The sequence below is a fragment of the Colobus angolensis genome, unplaced genomic scaffold (genome assembly GCF_000951035.1).
Source record: "Colobus angolensis palliatus isolate OR3802 unplaced genomic scaffold, Cang.pa_1.0 Scaffold7, whole genome shotgun sequence".
NCBI lineage: Eukaryota > Metazoa > Chordata > Mammalia > Primates > Cercopithecidae > Colobus > Colobus angolensis.
The window spans coordinates 1187566-1209954 of NW_012120709.1; the positions used below are offsets into that span (position 1 = coordinate 1187566).

The 22389-nt window shown below is 40.5% G+C and overlaps 1 protein-coding gene across 1 annotated transcript; it reads left to right on the plus strand.

The window, feature by feature from the left end:
- Nucleotides 1–5862: 5862 nt before the first annotated feature.
- Nucleotides 5863–7734, plus strand: LOC105501182 (lysine-specific demethylase 4E-like). The gene has a single exon (XM_011927021.1). The coding sequence runs from the start codon at nt 5863–5865 to the stop codon at nt 7732–7734; it is 1872 nt and encodes a 623-aa protein (XP_011782411.1).
- The last annotated feature ends 14655 nt before the right edge of the window (nt 7735–22389 follow it).

The following is a 22389-nucleotide window of genomic DNA, read 5'->3' on the forward strand; positions in this document are numbered from 1 at the left end:
AAAAAAAAAAAAAAATAGAAAATGTAGAGATGCTTTTTTCTGAAAGGTGAACATTCTTTATCGGGCAAGTTTTATATAAGACAAGCAAGCCAAAACAGCCAAATTCCACGGGCTTTTCAAAGCTGTGGTTTATTTGACATTGTTAATTCATTGGCTCAGTCCAATAAACAAGTCCCCACTAAGCGAGCAAGACAGTTTTTATCAGCAATGTGTGCTGTGCAGAAACTAAAGCAGGATTAGATAACAGAAGAATGCGCAGGGGCTGCCTGAGCTGCGGGTCCCGGATGGATTCACAGAGCAGGAGATCTTTTTCAGACCTAGCTGACCAAACGGAAAGTCCAGAGCAGAATTTTCCACTTGCAGGGAACAGCAAGTGCAATAGACCTACCATGGAAATTAGTGATTTTCTTTTTCCAGGAATACAAAAGAAGCTTATTTGTATCTTGGGCAGAGAGGGGAAGGTAGAGAGTCTGGGGACAGAACATGTAGAGCCTCATGTTTCAAGTTAAATGCATTATTTGGTGTTCCTTCAACTTGAGAAGGCAGCAGAAGCTTAAAACAGCAATTGACAAGATGTGATTGACACACTTAAATAATCAGCTTAGTGGCTCTATGGAGAGTCTACAACTAGGAGAAGCAGTTTGACCATTTATAATACAAGCGAGAGTGACAGTTGCTTAGGTTTAATTGTTAGTTTTGAAAATTGCATAGCCAGCCTCATCAACATAGTGAAACTCAGTTTCTGCAGAAGAAAGTTTAAAAAAATTACCTGGGTGTGGTGGCACACGTATTCCCAGCTGTTCAGGAGGCTGAGAGAGGAGGATCACCCGAGCCTGGGAAGTCCAAGTTGCAGTCAGCCATGATAGCGGCACTGCAGTCTAGCCTGGGTGACAGAACCAGACTCTGTCTTTAAAACCAACAACAAAAAAGCAGTGCACAAAACTGGATGGAACATATTTTGGAAATTGAAAATTATAGTTTTCACATAGAAAGAAACATTCTGAGAAGAAAGCCACCTTGCTCGTTAAGTACTATCCTTAATAGGACCCTTCCTTTCTTCCCCTATCACCATTTCAGTAGAAAATTTTGAAGTAGGAATAATCAGAAATTGGTTCTTCTCTAAAGTTTTCAATAAACAGCAGAAAAACCCCTATCTTCCTGCCTCTTCCATTCATTCAGGCAACTTTGTCTTTCCTAATATAACAAGAGAAGGAAGTTTATTCTTTGGAAAATTCAACCTGAGAGATAAGCTCAGAGACTCCAGGCACAGAGGAGGATGGAGTGAGATGCCTGGCTGAAATGAGGTTAAAGCTAACACTGACACGATGGAATCACAAGATGAGAGCATGCTGTATTCACAGGAAGGGAGTAGCCCTAGAGAGCTGCTGGACCCACAGCACATCTTGCATGACCAAGGAATAAACTTTTATGTGATAGGTAAAAGCTTTATTGTGTCTGGACTGCAGTCGGCAGACGGCCTTCAGCAGCAGAGAGCTACCTCACCCAAGGCCATGCCTCTTCCTGGTTTGGCTGACATCCCATGACTTCTCAGTGCTGGAGGATAAAGCTTGGCCATCTCTGCTCAACCCAGGACAACCCTGCAAAGTCATTTGAGCTCCAGAGCTCCCTGCAGGATTGGCTGCCTATCTTTGGCCCTAACCCACAGATCAACATTTTCCTGTGCTCACACCTGCTTCCCATTCCTCCCTTTCTCAGGTATGGATCCCAAGGACCCTCTTTAAGAAAGACTTTGGTGCTGAAGTCTTAGAGTCTGCTCTGTAGTAAACCTGACCTGCAACTGTACTTTAGGTTTCTTTGTGTGTTTAAAAGGCATATTTCCTTGAGAGAATAAAGATCAGTTACCACCCTGCTGAAATTATATTCCTTCTTTGCATGGTTGTTCAGTGATGTGAGGAGATTGAAGTGGCCACATGGGAACCTCAGCTTCTTATATATGGCCTTATTGTTGTGACTCCATTGAAAATATGTTCCTTTGAACACCAGAGGTCATGAGGACAAAAAGGAAACATCTTACATTTGGCATGATGAATGAGTCCCTGTTCTATGCCTGGATTTACTGGAACCATGCACTCCGTTTCTGAGAGGAACAGTCCCACGTCCAGAGCAATGGGCTCTTACATGCATTGCCAGTGGGAATATGACATCATACAGCCCCTTTGAAAAACTGTGTCAGTCGGCTGGGCGCGGTGGCTCATGCCTGTAATCCCAGCACTTTGGGACGCCAAGGTGGGTGGATCACGAGGTCAGCAGATTGAGACCATCCTGGCTAACATGGTGAAATCCCGTCTCTACTAAAAAATACAAAAAAAAATTAGCCGGGCATGGTGGCGGGTGCCTGTAGTCCCAGCTACTTGGGAGGCTGAGGCAGGAGAATGGTATGAACCCGGGAGGTGGAGCTTGGAGTGAGCCGAGATCGTGCCACTGCACTGCAGCCTGGGCGACAGAGCAAGACTCCATCTCAAAAAAAAAATTAAATAAATAAAAGAAAAAAGAAAAAAAAGCTGTGTCAGTCTTCTATAAACTTGCACACCCATCTGTCTCTGGCAATTCTCCTTCCAGGTATCTGCCCAACTGTTAAGAATAAAGAACTGTGAACAATCCATACATCTCCAAAAAGATGAGTACAAAAACTATAGTGTATTAAAATATTATTCATCGATTAAAAGGAGTGAACTGCTGGTGCATGCAACAGGATAGATGATCTCACAAACATCCCGTATAGGAAAAGTAGCAAAATCCAAGTGAATACATATTGTATGATTCCATTCCTATTTATTCCCAAATCAGTCCATACTCCTCTGTCATCACAGAACTTAGAAAGTGGTTGCCTCTGGTGGGGAGTGGGGTTTGACTGGAAAGCTCCTGTCCTGAGAGAATGCTATGGGGCTGTGCTAATGTTCTACATCTTTTATGTGTTGATTACATAGGTGTATATAATTTTTAAAACTCACTAAAGTGGAGACCTAAGATCTACGAGTTTTATTGCCTATATCTTAAACTGGAGAAAAGCAAATAGGAGACAAGACGAGGGCAGCTAGAAAAGTAAGAACCATCTTACTAAATTCTAGAAAGCTCAATCTTGGGTTAGCATGCCATGCAAGTAGTTGTTTACTCTATTTTTTGTTGTTTTTATTGTACTGTTATTTTTCACTGTTTCTTTCTGTTTGTGAATGCATTTGATCCTCGGTTGGTTGAATCCACTGCTGCTGAACCCAGAGGATATGGAGGCCTGACTGCCTTCTATGACAAAGATATCCGTTCATAGACAGGAGTACATGTGAGCTCCAAGCGCTATCCATGTCCAAGCATTTTCAGAGCAACATTTTTTGTAAGAGGTCAGAAGTAGAAAGGAACCAAATACCCATTAAAAACAGAAACATTTATACCATTGAATGAATTACAGCAGGGAAACGAGACAAAGTACAGCTGCACAGAAGAACATAGATGAGGGAAATGCCACACAAAAAAATACATGAAAATACATAAAGCACAATTCTATTTATATTTATATAGGGTTATAGCATTTTCAAAATAGACAATATTTTAATTAATTTAATTCATTTAGAATTCTTATGAAAGACAGTTTTGTCACTTCTCAGCTATTTATTTAATCTTTATATCAGTATGAACTCATAGATATTTATTTCATATTTTGGATTATAATTCAATGTACATATTTTCTTGCTCACTTTTTTGGAGATTTGGCTATTGAGAATTGTTTTCTTTCTGTCCCACGGGAAGTAACCACATTTTTCACTGTGTGTATTTACGGAGTTTTTATTTTCCATGACTACAAATGCTTTGGGCTCTTTCTGTATATTACTTGCCCAGGTCTAGAAAGTGTTCTTTATCAATACTTCCACTTATGTATTTTTTCTTTAAAACTATCAGATTTTAGTTTTATTAATCATCTTTATTTTAGTATACATTTTCCCTTTTATTTTTCTATCATTATTTTTATCTTTCATTTTCTGCTGCACAATTTTCTTTTGTTTTGTTTTGTTTTTACTCACTGCTTGAGTTCAATGTGAAGATCAATAGGATTTCAGAAATGTGCATATTAATTTTCAAATAAATATGGTTGGATTCAGATTTTGTATTGTTGACTTTCAATTTCATTTCATTTTGGCCAGTATATTCCTTTAATGTAATTTTTATTTGATATTTACTTTGTAGTCCTCTATTGGTAAATTTATCTGTTATAAATGTTACCTATGTACCCAAAAAGCATTTTACATTTGCTTTTTAATTGTTACAATCTCCGTCCTCAAAGTTCTTAACCTTGTACATATTACTAAACATTATTAATTTTCTACTCTGCTTTATTGGTTTCTGAAAGCATAATGTTAAACACACACACACACACACACACACACACACAAAACTCCCATCATGACTGCAGATTTTACTGTTTGACCTTACAACTCTCAGTCTTAGCTTCAGTGTGTCACTGTTGTGTGGTTAGGTGCATAAATTCATCCTTGTGATATTTTCCTATGAATTTTTTTTCATTAACTCTAAAATGTCCCTCTTGGATCTTATATATACATTGGATATTAAAATTGCTACCCTCGGTATCTTTTAGTATTTATTTAGATTGCCTGTTCCCATAACTTGACTTTTAATCACTTAGCATTGTTCTAGGATTTAAACGTAAAATAAAAGGGAGGGGCCCGGATGGGTGGGATGCCTAATCTTGACTCAGCCAGGTGATTACATTAGCTGGGCACTGATTGGGTTAGGATGCCACGCAGGTATAAAGCCAGGGTCTTTGCAACCTGGGGCTTCATTTGGAGATCAGCTACCAAGAGGAAACTTTCTCTCTGGGTGCTGGAGTATTTTCGTCAGGAATTGTGAGTTTTTGGTGGAAGGTAGGTCATTTTATTTCTCTGTTGGAGCACTTTTTGATATTTGTCCTACTGAGAAAATTATTCTCACCCAAGTTGTTCATAAGATTCAGTTAAAATTTTTAAAACATCTCAGCAAGATTTTTAGCTATGCTCCCGAAGTTATCTCAATGTGTTTCATTTGTATTTCCTTTTCTATTCATGCCTATGGCTTTTCACTTCTCACCATCTTTTTGAAAAGTCAAGTTTTAGTTTTTTGTCATCATTCCCATTGAAGGTTCTGTTTCCTTTTGCAATGGTTTCTGCTTGTGTCTTTATTTTCATTGTTTCCTTTGATGTTAATGCATCCAGTTTCTTGAGTGGATTGCTTAATTCATTCCTTTGCAAACTTGATCATTTTCACTCTTAGTTTGATTAGATGCTCCTCTTTTTCTGTTTTATTATTTGACCTTATATCCTGATGTTAACACAGCATACCCTTTAGGTTAGCTTAATACTGGTTGAGTATTTCTTTTGTCTGGTTATACATGTATTTTCAAATATTCTGTATTTTGTGTTGTTGTTGTTTAGGTTTATTGATTTAATTTCCTAGAAGAGACGCCCGGGTACAGTGGAGTTACCAGCTACTGGGGCACCAAAGCCTGAGAATCAAGAGAAGCTTCACAGTGACACCCCCAACTGAGGAAACTCACAGAGCTGCAGGTGGAGCTGGGACTCCAGCTGGGGCGCCTGCCCCACTGGGACATATTCTATTTTCTTTGGACAGAAAAATACTGACTCCTGGGAAAAATACTGACTCCTGAGTCCTCCTGGGAAGTCAGAAAGCCTGTAAAAGATCTCACTTGTTCAAAAGTTCAAGTGTGAATTACTCCCTCACAGATAAACCCAAGTATTTTGGAAAAACAAAGCGGAGAAAAGAAATTACTCCCCGGAACTCTCAGGCATCTAGAGGACACCTAAGAACTTGGGAGTCAGCTACTTCTTGTGTGCAGCCATGAAGTGTGTGCACTCCAATCCCCAGAACACGAGTCATACCATTATGACTTTTTACCCCACCATGGAAGAATTTACAGATTTCAACAAATACGTTGCTTACATGGAGTCCCAAGGCGCACACCAAGCTGGCCTCGCCAAGGTAATTCCACCCAAGGAATGGAAAGCCAGAAAGACGTACGATGATATCGAAGACATCTTAATAGCCACTCCCCTCCAGCAGGTGACCTCTGGGCAGGCAGGGGTGTTTACTCAATACCATAAAAAGAAGAAAGCCATGACCGTGGGGAAGTATCGCCACTTGGCAAACAGTAAAAAACATCAGACTCCACCACACCAGAATTTTACAGATTTGGAGCAACAATACTGGAAGAGCCACCCCGGTAATCCACCAATTTATGGTGCTGATATCAGCGGCTCCTTATTTGAAGAAAGCACTAAACAATGGAACCTAGGACACCTGGGAACAATTCTGGACCTGCTGGAGCAGGAATGTGGGGTTGTCATCGAGGGTGTCAACACACCCTACCTGTACTTTGGCATGTGGAAGACCACGTTCGCTTGGCACACGGAGGACATGGACCTTTACAGCATCAACTACCTGCACTTTGGGGAGCCCAAAACTTGGTACGTGGTGCCCCCAGAATATGGTCAGCGGCTGGAACGTCTGGCCAGGGAGCTCTTCCCGGGCATTTCCCGGGGCTGTGAGGGCTTCCTGCGGCACAAGGTGGCCCTCATCTCGCCTACAGTTCTCAAAAACAATGGGATCCCCTGCAATTGCATGACTCAGGAGGCTGGGGAGTTCATGGTGACCTTTCCCTATGGCTACCATGCTGGCTTCAACCATGGCTTCAACTGCGCAGAGGCCATCAACTTTGCCACTCCACGATGGATTGATTATGGCAAAGTGGCTTCACAGTGTAGCTGTGGGGAGGCGAGAGTGACCTTTTCCATGGACGCCTTCGTACGCATCCTGCAACCAGAGAGCTATGAGCTCTGGAAACACAAGCAAGACTTGACGGTTGTGGATCACACAGAGCCCAGGGTTGTAGAAAGCCAAGAGGTGAGCACCTGGAGGGAGGACACAGCACTTAGGAGAGCTGCTCTGGGCCTGAGGCATCTCCGGAACCACATAACCAGCTGTCCTATACAGACTGTGGCTCCAGGGCTCTGTTACAAGCCAAAGGGCCATGGCACCAATGCTGTGCCTGGATCTGCATTCCAAACCCTGGAGACGTCAGCCCGGATTCTTCCCCCTTCCACTGGAAGGCGGGGTCGTGGTCGCCGTTCTCGAGAACTGGGGACTGAGGCGACTGTTCAGTCTGCAGCTAAGAGGCGCCTCTCAGTGGGGACAGGGAGCAGAGCTCCACGCCGCGAACCTCAGCTCCAGTTCGCCGATGAAGCTTTGACAGACAAACCCGCACCTTTGAGCAGTGGCCTTCCGCATTTTGCCAAGGCTTCTGGCTGCTGTTGTGCCCCTGATCTTCAACCCCTGGGGCCCCCACTGGATCCTGATGAACCCATGCACCCTGGCCCCTGCCTACTATCCCTCGACAGCACTGCTACTAGTCTTCCTGATGTTGTCACCATGACTCCTTCCAATGTCACTGTGCCTTTGATTACGTTGTCCAGGGACACCAGTGGGGACTGGAAATCCCTGGTGAACCTGGCCAAGGTTGTAGCAATGGACCACTCTTATGCCTCTAGGGTTCTGACCCCAACTGAGTTTTCCAGGATCTCCTGGGCCCCTGACTCATCTGCTGGGGCTAAAGACAGGCAGAGATATGATACTAAATCTGGGGATATTTTCCTCCAATGCATGATCAATCCTCTGGACCCATGGCTATTGAATATGGTGCCAAATGTCAAGTGACATCTACTTCTTATCCCAATCCCAGGAATCAGAGAAGATTCCTGCCAAGCACAATTCTGGCCTGGGCCTCTCCACAGTGAAGATTCTTTACCTCCAATAACTGACAAATTTCCAAGGCCCCAGATGCTATCTCCAACTGTGACAACCAGGGCTCCCAGAGACCACTGAACTCCCCACCCCAAAGGTTGCCATAGGATGTTGTAATATCCCTCAGGGACTCTCTGTCTACTCCTAATCATTGTGCCTGTGGCCTTCACCATGGCCCAGATGCCATGGACAGCACTTGCTGCTGTTGTCCCCTCAGGATACCTCCCTTACAGTGCTAGGGGTTCAGATCCCACAGTTATTTGGACTTACATTGGATGACGCTGAGAATCTCACTGTGTCCCTCGTTTTTACCTTCCGTCTGGTCCTCTGTTTCTCTGGCCCTGGCTTCCACTGGACATTGCTACAGCCGCAGTGAGGTTCGGGGCTTCTCACAGTCCTTCAACTGCACATGTTCTCCACCCCAGGCCACCATCCACTGTTCATGCACAAACTAGACCTGTAGACCAACTGAGTCTGCTATCCATTCATGGCCCCAGAGATATTTTGTAATGTTATTGATGTTTATTAAATTTGCTATCTCTACTGTATATCTGCAAAGTAAAGAAAAAAATCCTTAAAACATGTTTTTAAAATTAGAATTATATAAAAGATTTATCAAAAAAAGTGATGAAGAAAAGTGATTGAGATAAAGGAATGGCAACAGTATACCTAGGAAAGAACAAACATAAAAGTAGAGTCACAGATCTTAATATCAGTCTAAGTTGAATGAAGACCCAAGGTACATAGAAGGTCTCTCTTCAATGTAAAAGGCTAAATTTCAGAATGAAATTGCAGCAGTCATGAGTATTGAAGTAAGTTTGATAAAGTATGACTTAGAGTATATAAAACGGAAAGAGACTCATTAAACACAGGCACATTGAAGTCATGGACATGGTTCAAATCTCCTGTGGAACTGTAATCCCCAATGTTGGATTTAGGGTCTAGCGGGAGGTGATTGGATCATGGGGGCGGTTTCTCGTGAACTGTTTTGCACCATCACCCTGGTATTGTTCTCCCATTAGAATTCTCACAAGATCTCATTGTTTAAAAGTCTGTAGCATGGCTAGGTGTGGTGGCTTATGCCTGTAATCCCAGCACTTTGGGAGGCTGAGGCAGGCGGATCACCTGAGGTCAGGAGTTTTATACTGGCCTGGCCAACATGGTGAAAACCCATCTCTACCAGAAATACAAAAATTAGCTGGGTGTGGTGGTGGGCACCCATAATCCCAGCTACTTGGGATGCTGAGGTGGAAGAATCACTTGGACCTGGAAGGTGGAGGTTGCAGTGAGCCGAGATCATGCCACTGCACTCCAGCCTGGGTGACAGAGTGAGACTCCACCTCAAGATAAATAAATAAACAAACAAATAAATAATAAATAAAACAAATAATAAAATAAATAAATAAATAAATAAATAAATGTGTGTAGCACCTCCCCACTATCTTTCTTCTTTGTGATCCAGCCATTAAGATGTGCCTGCTTGTCCTTCACCTTCTGCCATGATTGCAAATTTCCTGAGGCCTCTCCAGAAGCAGAAGCTTCTATGCTTTCTGTATAGCCTTCAGAACCACGACTCAAATAAAACTCTGTTCTACATAAATTACCCAGTCTCAAGTATTTTTCTTATAGCAATGAGAGAATGAACTACTACAGCAAATTGGTACCAGGAATAGGTCATTGTTACAAAGATTTCTGAAAATGTAGAAGTAGCTTTGGAATTGGGTAATCAGCAGAGGCTGGAAGAGTGTGGAGGGCCCAGAAGACTATAGGGGGTTGAGGGAAAGTTTTGAACTTCCTAGACACTTGTTATATTGTTGTTACAAAAATGTTGACAGTGATATGGAAAATGAATTCCAGTGTGAGTAGGTCTCAGATTGAGAAGAAGAATTTATTGAGAACTGGAGCAAAGTTTACTTCTGTTATGTGTTAGCCAAGAGGTTGGCTGCACTGTGCCCCTTTCTAGGGATCTGTGGAACTTTGAACTTGAGAGTGATGATTTAGGGTATCTGGCAGAAGAAATTTTTAAGCAGCAAAGAGTTTAAGATCTGGCCTATCTTCTTCTAACAGCCTAGGCTCACATTCATGAACAAAGAAATGACCTGAAAGCAGAACTTATATCCAGTTTCAGTGAAGCAGAGTACAAAAGGGAAGCAAAATGTAAAAGTTTAAGAAATTTGCAGCCTGGCCATGTAGCGGAAGAGAAAAGCACATTTTTAGGGGAGGAATTCAAGCTGACTGCAGAAATTTACATCACTAAAAGGAAGGCAAGTACTAGTAGCCAAAATATTAAGAAAAACATCTTGAAGGCATATGAGACGCCTTCCTGGCAATGCTTCCCATCACAGGCTGGAGGTCTGGGAGGACAGAACGGTTTTGTGGACCATGCTCAGAGCCCTGCTGTCCTGTACAGTCTGTGGACACTGCTGCCTGCATCCCAGTTGCTCCAGCTCTCGCTGTGGCTCAAGGGGCCTGGGAAGAGTTCAGACCATTGCTTCAGAGTGTGTAAGCCATAAGCCTTGGAGGCTTCCACATGGTGTTAAGTCCAAGGGTGCACAGAATGCTAGAACTGAGGGTTGAGAGCTTCTGCTTAGATTTCAGAGGATGTATGGAAAAGCCTGCATGTCCAGGCAGAAGTCTGTTGCAGGGGAAAGGGTCTCACAGAGAACCTCCACTATAGCAGTACAGAGCAGAAATGTGAGGTTAGAACCCCCACGCAGAGTCCCCACTGCATACTGCCTAGCAGAGTTGTGAGAAAAGGATCACTTTCCTCCAGATCCCTGAATGGTAGACCAACCAGCAGTTTCCACCCTACTTCTGGAAAAGTTGCAGGCGCTTAACACAAGCCCATCAGAGCAGCTGCAGGGGCTGAACCCTGCAAAGACACAGGAGCACAGCTACGCAAGTCCTTGGGAGTACACATCATGCACTATTGTGCTCTGGATATGAGACATGGAGTCAAAGGAGTCTATTTTGGAAGTATAAGATTTTATGTCTGCCTTGCTAGGTTTCAGACTTGCTTGGGGTCTCTAGCTTATTTCTTTTGGCCAATTTCTCCCTTTTGGAACAGGAGTCTTTACCCAATGCCTGTACCCCCACTCTATCTTGGAAGTAACTAACTTGTTTTTTATTTTACATGCTTATAGTCAGAAGGGATTTGCCTTGTCTCAGATGAGACTTTGGACTTTGGACATTTCAGTTAATGGTGAAATGAGTTAAGACTTTGGGGAACATTTGAGAAGGCATGATTATATGGTGCAATGTGAGAAGGGCATGAGATTTAGGAGGGGGCCAGGGAAGGATTGATATGGTTTGGATCTGTGTCCCCACTCAAATCTCATGTAGAATTGAAATCCTCAGTTTTGGAGGTGCGGTGTGAGGGAGGTGATTGGCTCATGGTGGTGGTTTCTCATGAATGGTTCAGCACCATCCCCCTAGTGCTGTTCTTGTGATAGAGCTCTCACAAGATCTGGTTGTTTAAAAGTGTGTAGTGCTTCCCCACTCTCTCTCTTTCTCCTGCTCCCACCATGAAAGATGTGCCTACTTCCTCTTTGCCTTACGTCATGATTGTAGGTTTCCTGAGGCCTCCCCCAAACGAGACACCGCTATGCTTCCTGTACAGCCCACAGACCTGTGAGCCAATTAAACCTCTTTTCTTTATAAATTACCTGGGTATATTCTTTATAGCAAAGTGAAAATGAACTAATATAGTCACCTTATTAATCCAAGTCAGAAAAAACAGAGAAAGCTAAGGATATGAAAAACGTAGACAACATTAACAATAAGGTAGAATTGACAAACCAGATGACAGAAAATACTTCCTCTCTTCAGGTGCTGTTGACAGCTGTTGTGAAACCTCTGGTTCTTGTCTTCTTAGTTTAAAATAATTTAAACAAGAGACATACAGCAAAATAAGTACAGCATAGAGTAATTTATTGTGAAAGAAAAATAATATTTTGAAAGTTAGGTGCAGAATAGACTGTACACACTGAGAGGGAAGGAATTCAGGGTGGGCTGCTTTTTAGGGTGAGACAGCATTGATTATTGCTGGAGAAACCCCCATTATGGGAGTTTTACATGGTTATTCATAAGGAGGCGGTAAGAGGTGTTACTAGTACACATGTTCTGATGGTCTTCTGTACATGTAGAGTAGCTGTACATGCTTATGCATACATCCCCTGTCTTGTTAGTATCTTAAATCTCCCCATGGGTATGGTTTTTACTTGTAATGAACAAAAGATCAGTTTGAGGACAGGTAAAATCAAAATGTGCATGCTCTCTAGAAGGGAAAGTCCCTACTAAAGATAGCTTTGCTTAAGTGAGCTCAGTTACAATATGAATGCTAAGGCTTATTGTATTGGCTGTATGGTCACCACGGTCACTGCATCCCAAGTATATGTCATGTCCTTGACAACCTATTCTGCCAAAGAATCAATCACAAAATTTGACAGTATACCAGTGTGAATAGAAAATATCAATATCTTCTTTAAACACAATGAAAAAAATTCAAACATTCTGAATTATCATGCAATAACACTTGAAATATTTTTGAAAGTCAGAAAATGTACAGGTCCTTTTCCTGGCAGGTTAAATTTTTTTATTGAATGGATCTCATATTTGAGGGAAGCACAAACCATAAAAGCCAAATTTCCACAAAACAATAAATATCTACTAAGAATATGAACTGTAGAGCAGGACAGCCTGATTTTGAATTCCAGGTTCTCTTACCAGCTTGTGTGACCTTGAAAATAACTTAACTTTATGACTCAGTTTCCTCAATGTAAAATGGAAATAGCACTTACTTCATGTGTTTAGTTGACAGTTCTGAGTGAATATATGTAACTTGCTAATACCAATGCCTGGAATACAATAAGCATTTACTGGAGTGTTTTTAAATTTAAAACTTAATAACATACAAAAAGGAATATATGAGATCCATTTAGAATAGTGCTGAGGAAAATTTGCAGCCTTTATTTTCTCCATCACATTCAAATAATAAAATTAACTGTATTAAACTTCTGATTTACAAGTTAGGAAAAGATCAATTATATGAAAGTAGCAACAAGGAATTGATACACATGTACACAGAAAATGAGTCAGAATAACTGTAAAATAATAAATCAACATAAAGCTCCAATGATGTGGATTTTTTTAGAAAAATTAACTTACTACATATAAAGTTTAAGAAATAAATTTCTGTGTATGAAATACAGAAAGATGGCAGAAGACCTGACTCTTCAAAAATGACAAGGATTAGACAATTTCACAGAGGAACTGTGTGAAATTTTTATTTCAAGTATACATAGGCCTTTAAAACGAGAAAAAATTCAAGTTTTAAAATAAGCACACCATTGACAGAAAATCATGATGAATTGCAGAATGAGAGAAAATGATGGACAAAACTTATTGATAAGCATCAATGTAAAAATTTTAACTTAAATATTAGCTAAGAGAATCTAAGTACATTAGAAAGACCACATGGGGTTTATTGCAGGAAGGCAGTGATGGTTTAAACAAGGAAATCTAGGAATATAACTTATCCTGTAAATACAACCAGAAGAAAAGTTATATGATCATGTTTATAGATGTTGATAGGCATTTGATATAATTCAACAGTCTTGTTTTACACACACCCACAAGGAAGCAATGAATCCTTCCTTAAAATAAAATTCAAAAATTCTCTAGATACTAGTTAGGTATTTTAGACCCAAGCCAGCATTTTCCTTAATGTGAGCTATTTGAAGCATTTCAGTCAATAATTTATGGAATTAGTGCTGTTAACCACTGCAAAAATTTTTAGAGCTATGATTGATGGAAGGGAAGAGACAAAATGTATTTTGTTGTAGTTGTAGTTGATAAGGCTGAATGTAGGGAAAACTCAGGGAGGGGGCTAAATATCTAAATGGCTTCCCTATGGCCACCATGCTGACTTCAACCATGACTTCAATTTCAGGGAGGCCATGAATTTTGCCACCATGTGATAAGCAAAGTGGCCTCTCAGTGCAGTGGTGAGGAAGTCATTGTGACCTTTTCCCTGGACGCTGTCATGGGCATCCTGTAACCCAAGTGCTATGAGCTGTGGAAATCTAGACAAGAGGGATTAGTTGCAGACCCCATGGAATCCAGGGCACCAGCCAGCCTGGAGATGCCCACCTCGTGGAAGATCCAAGTGCCTGAGAGGGCTCTCTGGACTGAGGCACCACCCGTGTCACCAAGGCCATGACCCACTCGGCCTAAGACCTCCAGTTGTGGTGCCTGTTGCCTCACATTTCTGTGCCTGGTGTTCCTGTGGCCAATTTAGCCTGCAGTGATGCTTTCTAGCCCAGGACCTTAGCTTGGACCTACTGCCACCCTGGCTTTGTCAATCTTGGTCTGAACCTTTCAACTGGTAGATGTGGTTGTGGTCCTTATCCTTTGTAACTGGTGGTTCAGAAGTCAATCCTCCAGGTTCCTTCTGGCCAGGAGGTACCTTTTGGTGGTCACAGACTGCACACCTCCAGGCCCTGAACCTAAGCCCCTGCCCACAGATGCAGCTTTGATGGATAGGCCTGTACCACGGAGCCCAGGATCCAGCATCCTGCCAAGGAGTCTGGGTGCTGCTGGGGCCCCGCCCCGTGCCCATGGTCAGCTTTTATACCCCACTGCTCTGCTCTGTGGGGGCTTCTTGAGATTGGTCATATTTACAACTCAGAATTTTTGGCAAATTTTCAGGCCACGAAAACTGCAGTGCCTCCCAGTGCTTAGTTCCTGTGGTGAGGCCCCTGGGCACTGCTGAGTCCAAGCTGATTACCAAATTCACCATATTTTCTTCATCCTCTCAGACGCTGTAATATCATGACACTTCTACTTCTGCGTCACCAGCTGAGATTTCATCCACTGGACATGAGTATCTCTGAGAACGAGGTCTTCCTGGGTTTGCCAAGAGCTCATTTATCCCAGTGTCCCAAACTCTGGACCAACTATAGAGGCTGCTGAACTTCTGAAGAATTTGGAGTGTGGTTACCCTTCAATGGTCTTCTTCCCTTATCTCTCCCTCCCTCAACTCTCCCCTTCTTGCAAAACTAGCCTTTTATGGCCAATTAGGTCAATAGAGTCAGAAAAAAAAGCATCATATTTCTAAGTCATTGAGATATTTAAAATGTGACATTGCCAGTATTTGTTCACAAATGTATTAGAGGTCAACAACAAGTAAAATTGGACTTTCTTTCTAATATTGTAACTTCAAAAACATTGCAGGAAGAGGTTATTCTCCATGCATTTTTCTTTGCAGTTATTTGAGAACATTCCAGGCAACACTTATTAATATTTTATGGACTGGTTACATTTTGTGGTGGTGACTGAGCTCAGCGTATGGTTATGAGGTTCTGGCTGTCTGGCTGTGTGGGAGCACTGGATTGCAGGTTCCACTGCCTGGGAGAGAACATAAAGCTGTGTGCATACTTCACACCGGTAATTCATTGATTCAGCCCAATAAATAAACCCTCAAGTAAGTGAACAAGACAGTTTCAGTCAGGAATGTGTGCTGTGTAGGAACTAAAGCAGGATTGGACAACAGGGCAGAATGGGCACAGGCTGGCCGAGCTGCTGGTCCAGGAAAGCTTCAGAGAACAGGAGACCTTTTGGAGCCCCAACAGAGAAAAATAAGAAGGTCCAGAGTGGGATTTTCCACCTGCAGGGAACTGTAAGTGCAATAGGCCTAATATAGAACTTGATGAGTTGTTTTACCAGTGATACGATAGAGGCTTATTTATATCTGGGGCACACAGAAGAAGAGGCAGAGATCAGACCACTTAGGCCCTGTGACTCATGTTAATTGCATTATTGGGTATTCTATCAACTTGAATTGAAAAGGCACTGGAGGTTTGTAAAACAGCAGCGAAAATGTGATTTATACGTTTAAACAATCAGCTTAGTTGCTCTGTGGAGAATGTCCCAGAAGGAGAAAGAGTTAGACCATCTACAATACAAGTGAGAGTGACAGTTGCTTAGACTCAATTGTTCGTATTGCAAATGCACAGAAGTGGACAAATTCAAAACTTATTTTGGAAATTGAAAGTGACAGTTTTGGATGTAGAAGGAAACATTCAGAGAAGCAAGCCACCCCTCCCCTTAGTACTACTCTTGCTTAACTGCCCTTACAGAATGTTATTAAGGCTCCAAAGTTGAGGCTTCAGGCAATTTGAGAGCCAAAGTAATAAACAATTGGTGCTTGCCTGAACTTTTCAATAAAGAACAGAAAAACTCAAATTTTCTTGCCTATCTCACTCATTCACACAACTTTGCCATTCCTAACGTAATAAGAGATGGAAGTTTATTCTTGATAAAATTCAAGCTGAGAGGCTGAACACAGAGTCTGCAGGCACACAGGAAGACGGAGTGAGCAGCCTGGCTGAAAAGGGGCTAAAGCTAATACTGAGATGGTGGAACCACAAGATGAAAGCATACTGGATTCATTGGAAGGGAGAAGCCCTAGAGAACTGCTGGACCTACAGTACATCTTGCATGACCAAATCAATTTTTATGTGATAGGAAAAAGTCTCATTGGCCCTGGAATGCAGGAGGCAGACAGCCTTCAGCTGCAGAGAGCTGCCTTACCCAAGGCCATGTCTCCTCCGAGTGTAGCCCATATCCGATGACTGCTCAGTGCTGGAGCATAAAGCTTGGCCATCTCTGCTGAACTCAGGACAATCCTGAGGGCCATTTGAGCTCCAGAGTCCCTGCAGGATCGGCTGACTATCTTTGGGCATAAACCACAGATCAACTTTTCTCTGTGCTCAAACCTTCTTCCTATCCTTCCTTTACTCAGATACAGATCCCAAAGGCACTCTAAAGATCTTGGTGCTGAAGTCTTGGAGTCTGCTCCATAGTGGACCTGACCTGCAATTGTACTTTAGGTTTCTTTGTGTTTCAAAGGCATAATTTCCTTGAGAGACTAAAGATTGGTCCCCCTGCTGAGAAATTATAATCCTTCTTTGCATGGTTATTTAGGGATGTGAGGAGATAGAAATGGCCATGAGATAGAATCTCAACTTCCAATGTATGGAACTATTGTTGTGACAGCCACGGAAAACATGCCACTTTGAATACCAGAAGTCACAAGGACAAGAGGCAAACATCTTACTTTTGGCATGATGGATCAGTCCCAGTTTTACACCTGGATTTACCAGAACCATGCACTCTGGCTCTAAAAGAAACAGTCCCATTTCCAGAGCAACTGACTCTCACATGCATTGCTACTGGGAATGTACCATCATACAGCCCCTTTGAAAAACCGTTTGTCAATGTTCTATAAACTTAAGCATTCATCAATCTATAGCAGTTCTCCTCCTAAATACATACACATTTTATAAGAATCACAAACTGTGGATAATTCATATATCTCTGAATATATAAGCAGAAAAACTCATAGCTTATTAAAACTTGTAGCTTATTTAATATTATTCAGCAACAAAATGGAATGTACTGCTGGTACATGTAACAGGAATAGCTGGATCTTACAAACATCAGATTTGGAAACTATAAAATAGGAAAACCTATTGTATATTTTTATTCGTATTCATTGCAAACATAGACCAAAGTAAGCTGTGGTCATCGAGTTTAGAACATGATTGCCTCTGGTGGGAAGCAGGGTCCTGGTGTGAGAAAATGTGATGGGGCGTGGGAATGTTCTACATCTCCTTTTGGGTGATGATTACATGGGTGTATGTGCTTGTTAAAACTCACTGACGTGGAGACCTATGGTGTATGCATTTTTATTGCACATATTTTAAACTGGAGAAAACTGAACAGGAGACAAGACAGGAGCAGCTGGAAAAGTGGGAACCATCTTAAGAAACAGTGGAAAGCTGAATGCTAGGTTGGCAGGGAGAAAACCTGGAGGATAATGGAATCCCCAGGGCAGAACCAAAAGGAATCAAGATTTTGTGACACCAGGTACCTCCAGAGTCGGGAGTAAAAGTAAGGCTAAACACACAGATTTTGATAAAAATCTGTTGGAGAAGTTACTTTAGTTCCTTGGGTCAGCTCAATTAAGTTAGCATCTGGATGGCTACTTCCGCCAACTACATCCACTCATCTTTCAGTGAAAAATGAGACTTTCTTGCTCCTATATTCCAGGTGAGAATTGGAGGTTGCTAAAATCAGGTGATGAGGTCGGATTGTGGATATGAAAGTGCAGGAAAGAAAGGAATTCTGACAATTTCTGGACACGGTAGCTTGGCTCACATTCCAACTTGGAATGTGAGAACTGAATTTCTGCTTAGTATCTTCAGCAGCATCACAATCTTATCCTAGGCAGATAGATGCCCTGGAATAGCTATCATTAAAAAAAAATATTGGAGAGTAAAAGAAAAGAAACATAAGCACACAAATAATTTGTAGAAAATATTGCTCCTATTGTCCTCCTGTTTCTATTCAGCTACCTTCATAAATATTTTGCATTCTCTTGCCAAATAAGGACAAGCAATAGTACAGCTAAACTTGTTTCTAAATTAGTCTTCTGGAAAGTTCAGGGAGTTAGGGGTGGCTGTGGAGGGCTTCTTCAAGCAACTGCAATTAGAATTCTATATTACTTCATTTGACACTTTCAATTTGGGTCACTCTTCTTTGTAAAAATTGCCCATATCCAGCTGTTTGCCCATGTCCAATAATAAGCTTTTGCTATTCTGTACTGTATTTTGGAAAATCAGGAACATTGATAATGAAAATTATCTAAGAGCAAGTGTAGAGCCATCTTTGTCCTCTCCCATGACCTCTGTTCCTTCATTTCTGAAGGCTTCTCTTCATTTCTGAGAAATAACAATTATGAGTTCGATGCATATTCTCCATGTTTATAGTCAGAAGTCTACACAGCCAAGATGATATGTCAGGTTTGGTTTGATCAACTTCTCTTCCTCCTCTTACCTATTTAAAAACTCAATATTACAAGGCCTAGACAGATTGTTACATATATAGATCCTAATGACTCCAACAGAGTCAACAGATCTGTGTAATTTTTTATTTTATTCATTCCCCTACTGATGGACATGTAGATTATTTCCACATCTTCGTTATGTATAAATAACACTTTCTTGAACAGCTGTGTACATAGAACTAGAGTTCCTTGGCTATACTGATATTTGTTTTCAATTATTCTAAGAATAGCTAAGTCAGTCTACAATTTCTATCTCCATTAGCAGTGGGACAGTTCTGGTTTCCCCATATCTTGGCCCATTTTTACATTGTCAGATCATTTCACTTTTTCTAATTTAAATCGAGAAAAACGTTTCATTGCATTTTCTCAATTACTAGTGATCTTGTACATTCCCTCATATTTATTGGCCATCTGGATTTCCTTTTTTATGAGTTGCCTTTTCTAAGGCTTCGATCCCTTCTTTTGGGTTGACTCATTGTTTGTATTGATCTATAGAAGTTTTCAGCATACTTATTCATTGTCTATTTTACATATGACAAAACTGTTCTTCTATCCTATATCTTGTCTCAATGTTTTATGTCCTCATTACACTGGAATGAGTTAAATATGTCAGAAATTTTCATCGTTGTTTCTGCTTTTGGCTCTTCTTTAAGATACTTTTCCCACCTTGAATTCATAAACACATTCTTCAGTATATTCTCAAATAGCCCTAAAGTTCTCTTTTGTACAGTCTTTAATTCATCACTAATTTACTCTTCTAAGTAGTGTAAGGTAAAGCTCTATTTTAACTTTTGCCCCCAATATCAATATCCCTTATTGAATTATCAATTACTTTTCATGGGATTGGTAAGCCGCCTTTATTATATACAGACTCCCACATATACAGTTGAGCCTTGAACAAATGAAGTGCATGTGTCCACTTATACAGGGATTTTTTTTTTCACAACTGTATTGGTAAATTTTTGGAGATTTAGAACAATTTGAAAAAACTCCTGGATGCCTCTTGTACTCTAGAAATATTGCAAAATACAAGAAAAAATGAGGTATGTCATGAATGCATAAAATATTTATAGATATTAGTGTATTTTAACATTTACTACCATAAAATATGTACAATTCTGTTACAAAAAGTTAATTTATCAGAATTTACACACACACACAGACCATATATAATGCCATTTGAAGTTGAGATAAATGTAAACAAATGTAAAGATACAGTATTAAATCATAACTGCATAAAATTAACTATAGTAATACTGTATTATTGTAAGAATTTTGTAGCCTCTTCCTTTTGCCATTGCGCTGAGCTGGTGTTGTGAGTATCCTCTTAAAATACTGCAGGACACTAATCATCTCTGCCTGAGCAATTTTTTTCTCTCTAGCAAATTGTCTATCACAGTAAAAAGTGATCTCTCGAGTATCATGTTTAGGACAATATCCTAAAGCTTGAATAATACTATGGGGCCCATACGAAGTGCCACTAGTGATGCTGGAAATGTTCCCAAGAAGCAGAGAAAAGTCATGACAGTATAAGAAAATGTGGAATTGCTTGATGTGTAGTGTACATTGAGGTCTGCAGTGAGGTTATCAGCCATTTCATACAGGCTATTCATCTTGTTAAGGTATCCATAAACACAGTACAGTACAGTAAATACATTTTCTCCTCATGATTTTCTTAAAAACATTTTCTTTAGTTTTCTTTACTGTAAGAATACAATATTTAGTATATGTCACATACAAAATCTGTGTTAATCAGCCATTCATGATATCTGTAATACTTCCAGTCAACAGTAGGCTCTTAGTAGTTCAGTTTTTGGAGGAGTCAAAAGTATTTGAGGAGTTTCAACTGCACAGGGGTTCAGCACCCTGAACCCCCTCATTGTTCCAGGGTCAACTGTACATGTGTCTGTGTCTGGATTCTGTATTTAGTGTTACAGAATTCTGTGCTTAGAGGTACTGTTGATATCAGCTCAAATATTACAGTTTGATAAGGGAGAAGTCTTTTTTTGTTTTAAGGCATCATTTTGGGGGTTGTCATTTAAATACTTGACTCTAACAGTGCTAGACTCTACCACGGTGAACAAGTGACTTACTGTCTCCATGACTCAGTTCTGTCATCTGAAAATTAGAGGTAAGATTTTTCTTACGGGTCATAAGAATTAAATGATTTATTGTACGAAGAGTAAATTGAACAGTGTTTGCCATGTTATAGTCACCATGTATGTTATTTTAAATAATATTTTACTATTAGAAATAAAGAGGGATTTCTGTTCATCAAAAGATATGAAAAAAAGAGAGAAATGACACACCAAGGAGTGTGAACTAATACTGTATTACTCACATCCAGCCAAGAGCTGATATCCATTATATATAAAGAGCTAGTGCAGAGAACGACAACCCAATAGAAAAATGGACAAAATACATAATAGGCAGCTCATGAGTGAGAATATCCAAATGGCCAACGAACATGAAAAAATTACTCTCATTTGTAATTAGGGAAATAATTTCTTTTTTTTTTTTAAGTTTTAAGTGACAGAGTCTCACTGTGTCACCCCAGGCTGTTGTGCCGGGAAGCAATCATAGGTAAAACAAATCTTAATGCCCTCACCTAACCTGCTAAAACTAAAAAGTCTGATATTCACCAAAGGTTTGCGAAAGTGAAGAGCACTGAGCACCCTCATATACAGCTATCCTGTGTGTAAACTGATAAAAACTGTTGAAAAACAATCAAGCATGATAAAGTTTGAATTCACATATAGTTGTCCTTTGATATTCTGCAGGCGGAGGGGGTTTGGTCCTTAGGTACCCCTGAGGATTCTGAGGAATGGCTTGGTATGCGCATGTAACCTATACATATCTTCCAATACACTTTAAGTCATCTCTAGATTACTTACATTATGATGAAAATGCTATGTAAATAATTGTTTACTGTATTATGTTTTATTTATTTTTATTGTTTTTTTTTCTGAATAATTTCTACCCACAGTTGGCTGAATTCACTGATGCTGAAGCCAGAGGTTACAGTGGGCTTCCTGTATTCTTGACAAGGGATCCATTCATACGTAAAAGGACACATGAGTTCCAGTATACATGTCCAAGCGTGTTCTAAGCAACACTGTAAGAGGCCCAAAGTGGAAACAACCCAAGTGCCCATGAACAGCAAAACATTTATACCATTGAATGCCTTACGGCAAGGCAACAGGATCAAGTACAGCTAGACTGAACAATATAGATGAGGGAAATAAAACACAAAATACATTAAAATATAAAAAGCACAATTCTATGTATATAAGGTTACATAACATTTGCAAAATCAGCAACATTTTAATTAATTAAATTTATTTAGAATTCTCCTGCAGAGGAGTTTTCTCTCTTCTCTCCAATGTGTTAATTTATTTAATTGTTTATTTACGACAGCACAGATTCATATTTTGTATTTTGGAATATGATATAGTAGTATTTTAGTTTGTTCCTTAAATTGTTCAATATGTGGCCATTGGGAGCTGTTTTATTGGTTTTTGTACCACATTAAAATTACCCCATCAATGCTTTTGTTTGTTTTCTATTTCTCACATCATTTTCCAGCACTCCAAGATGCCCTAGGCCCTTTCTGTATATTTCCTTTCCAGATCTAGAAACTGTATTTCTTCATCAGTATT

Coding starts and splice junctions, on each gene's coding strand:
- LOC105501182 (XM_011927021.1), top strand. CDS start 5,863: ATGAAGTGTGTGCACTCCAATCCCCAGAACACGAGTCATACCATTATG.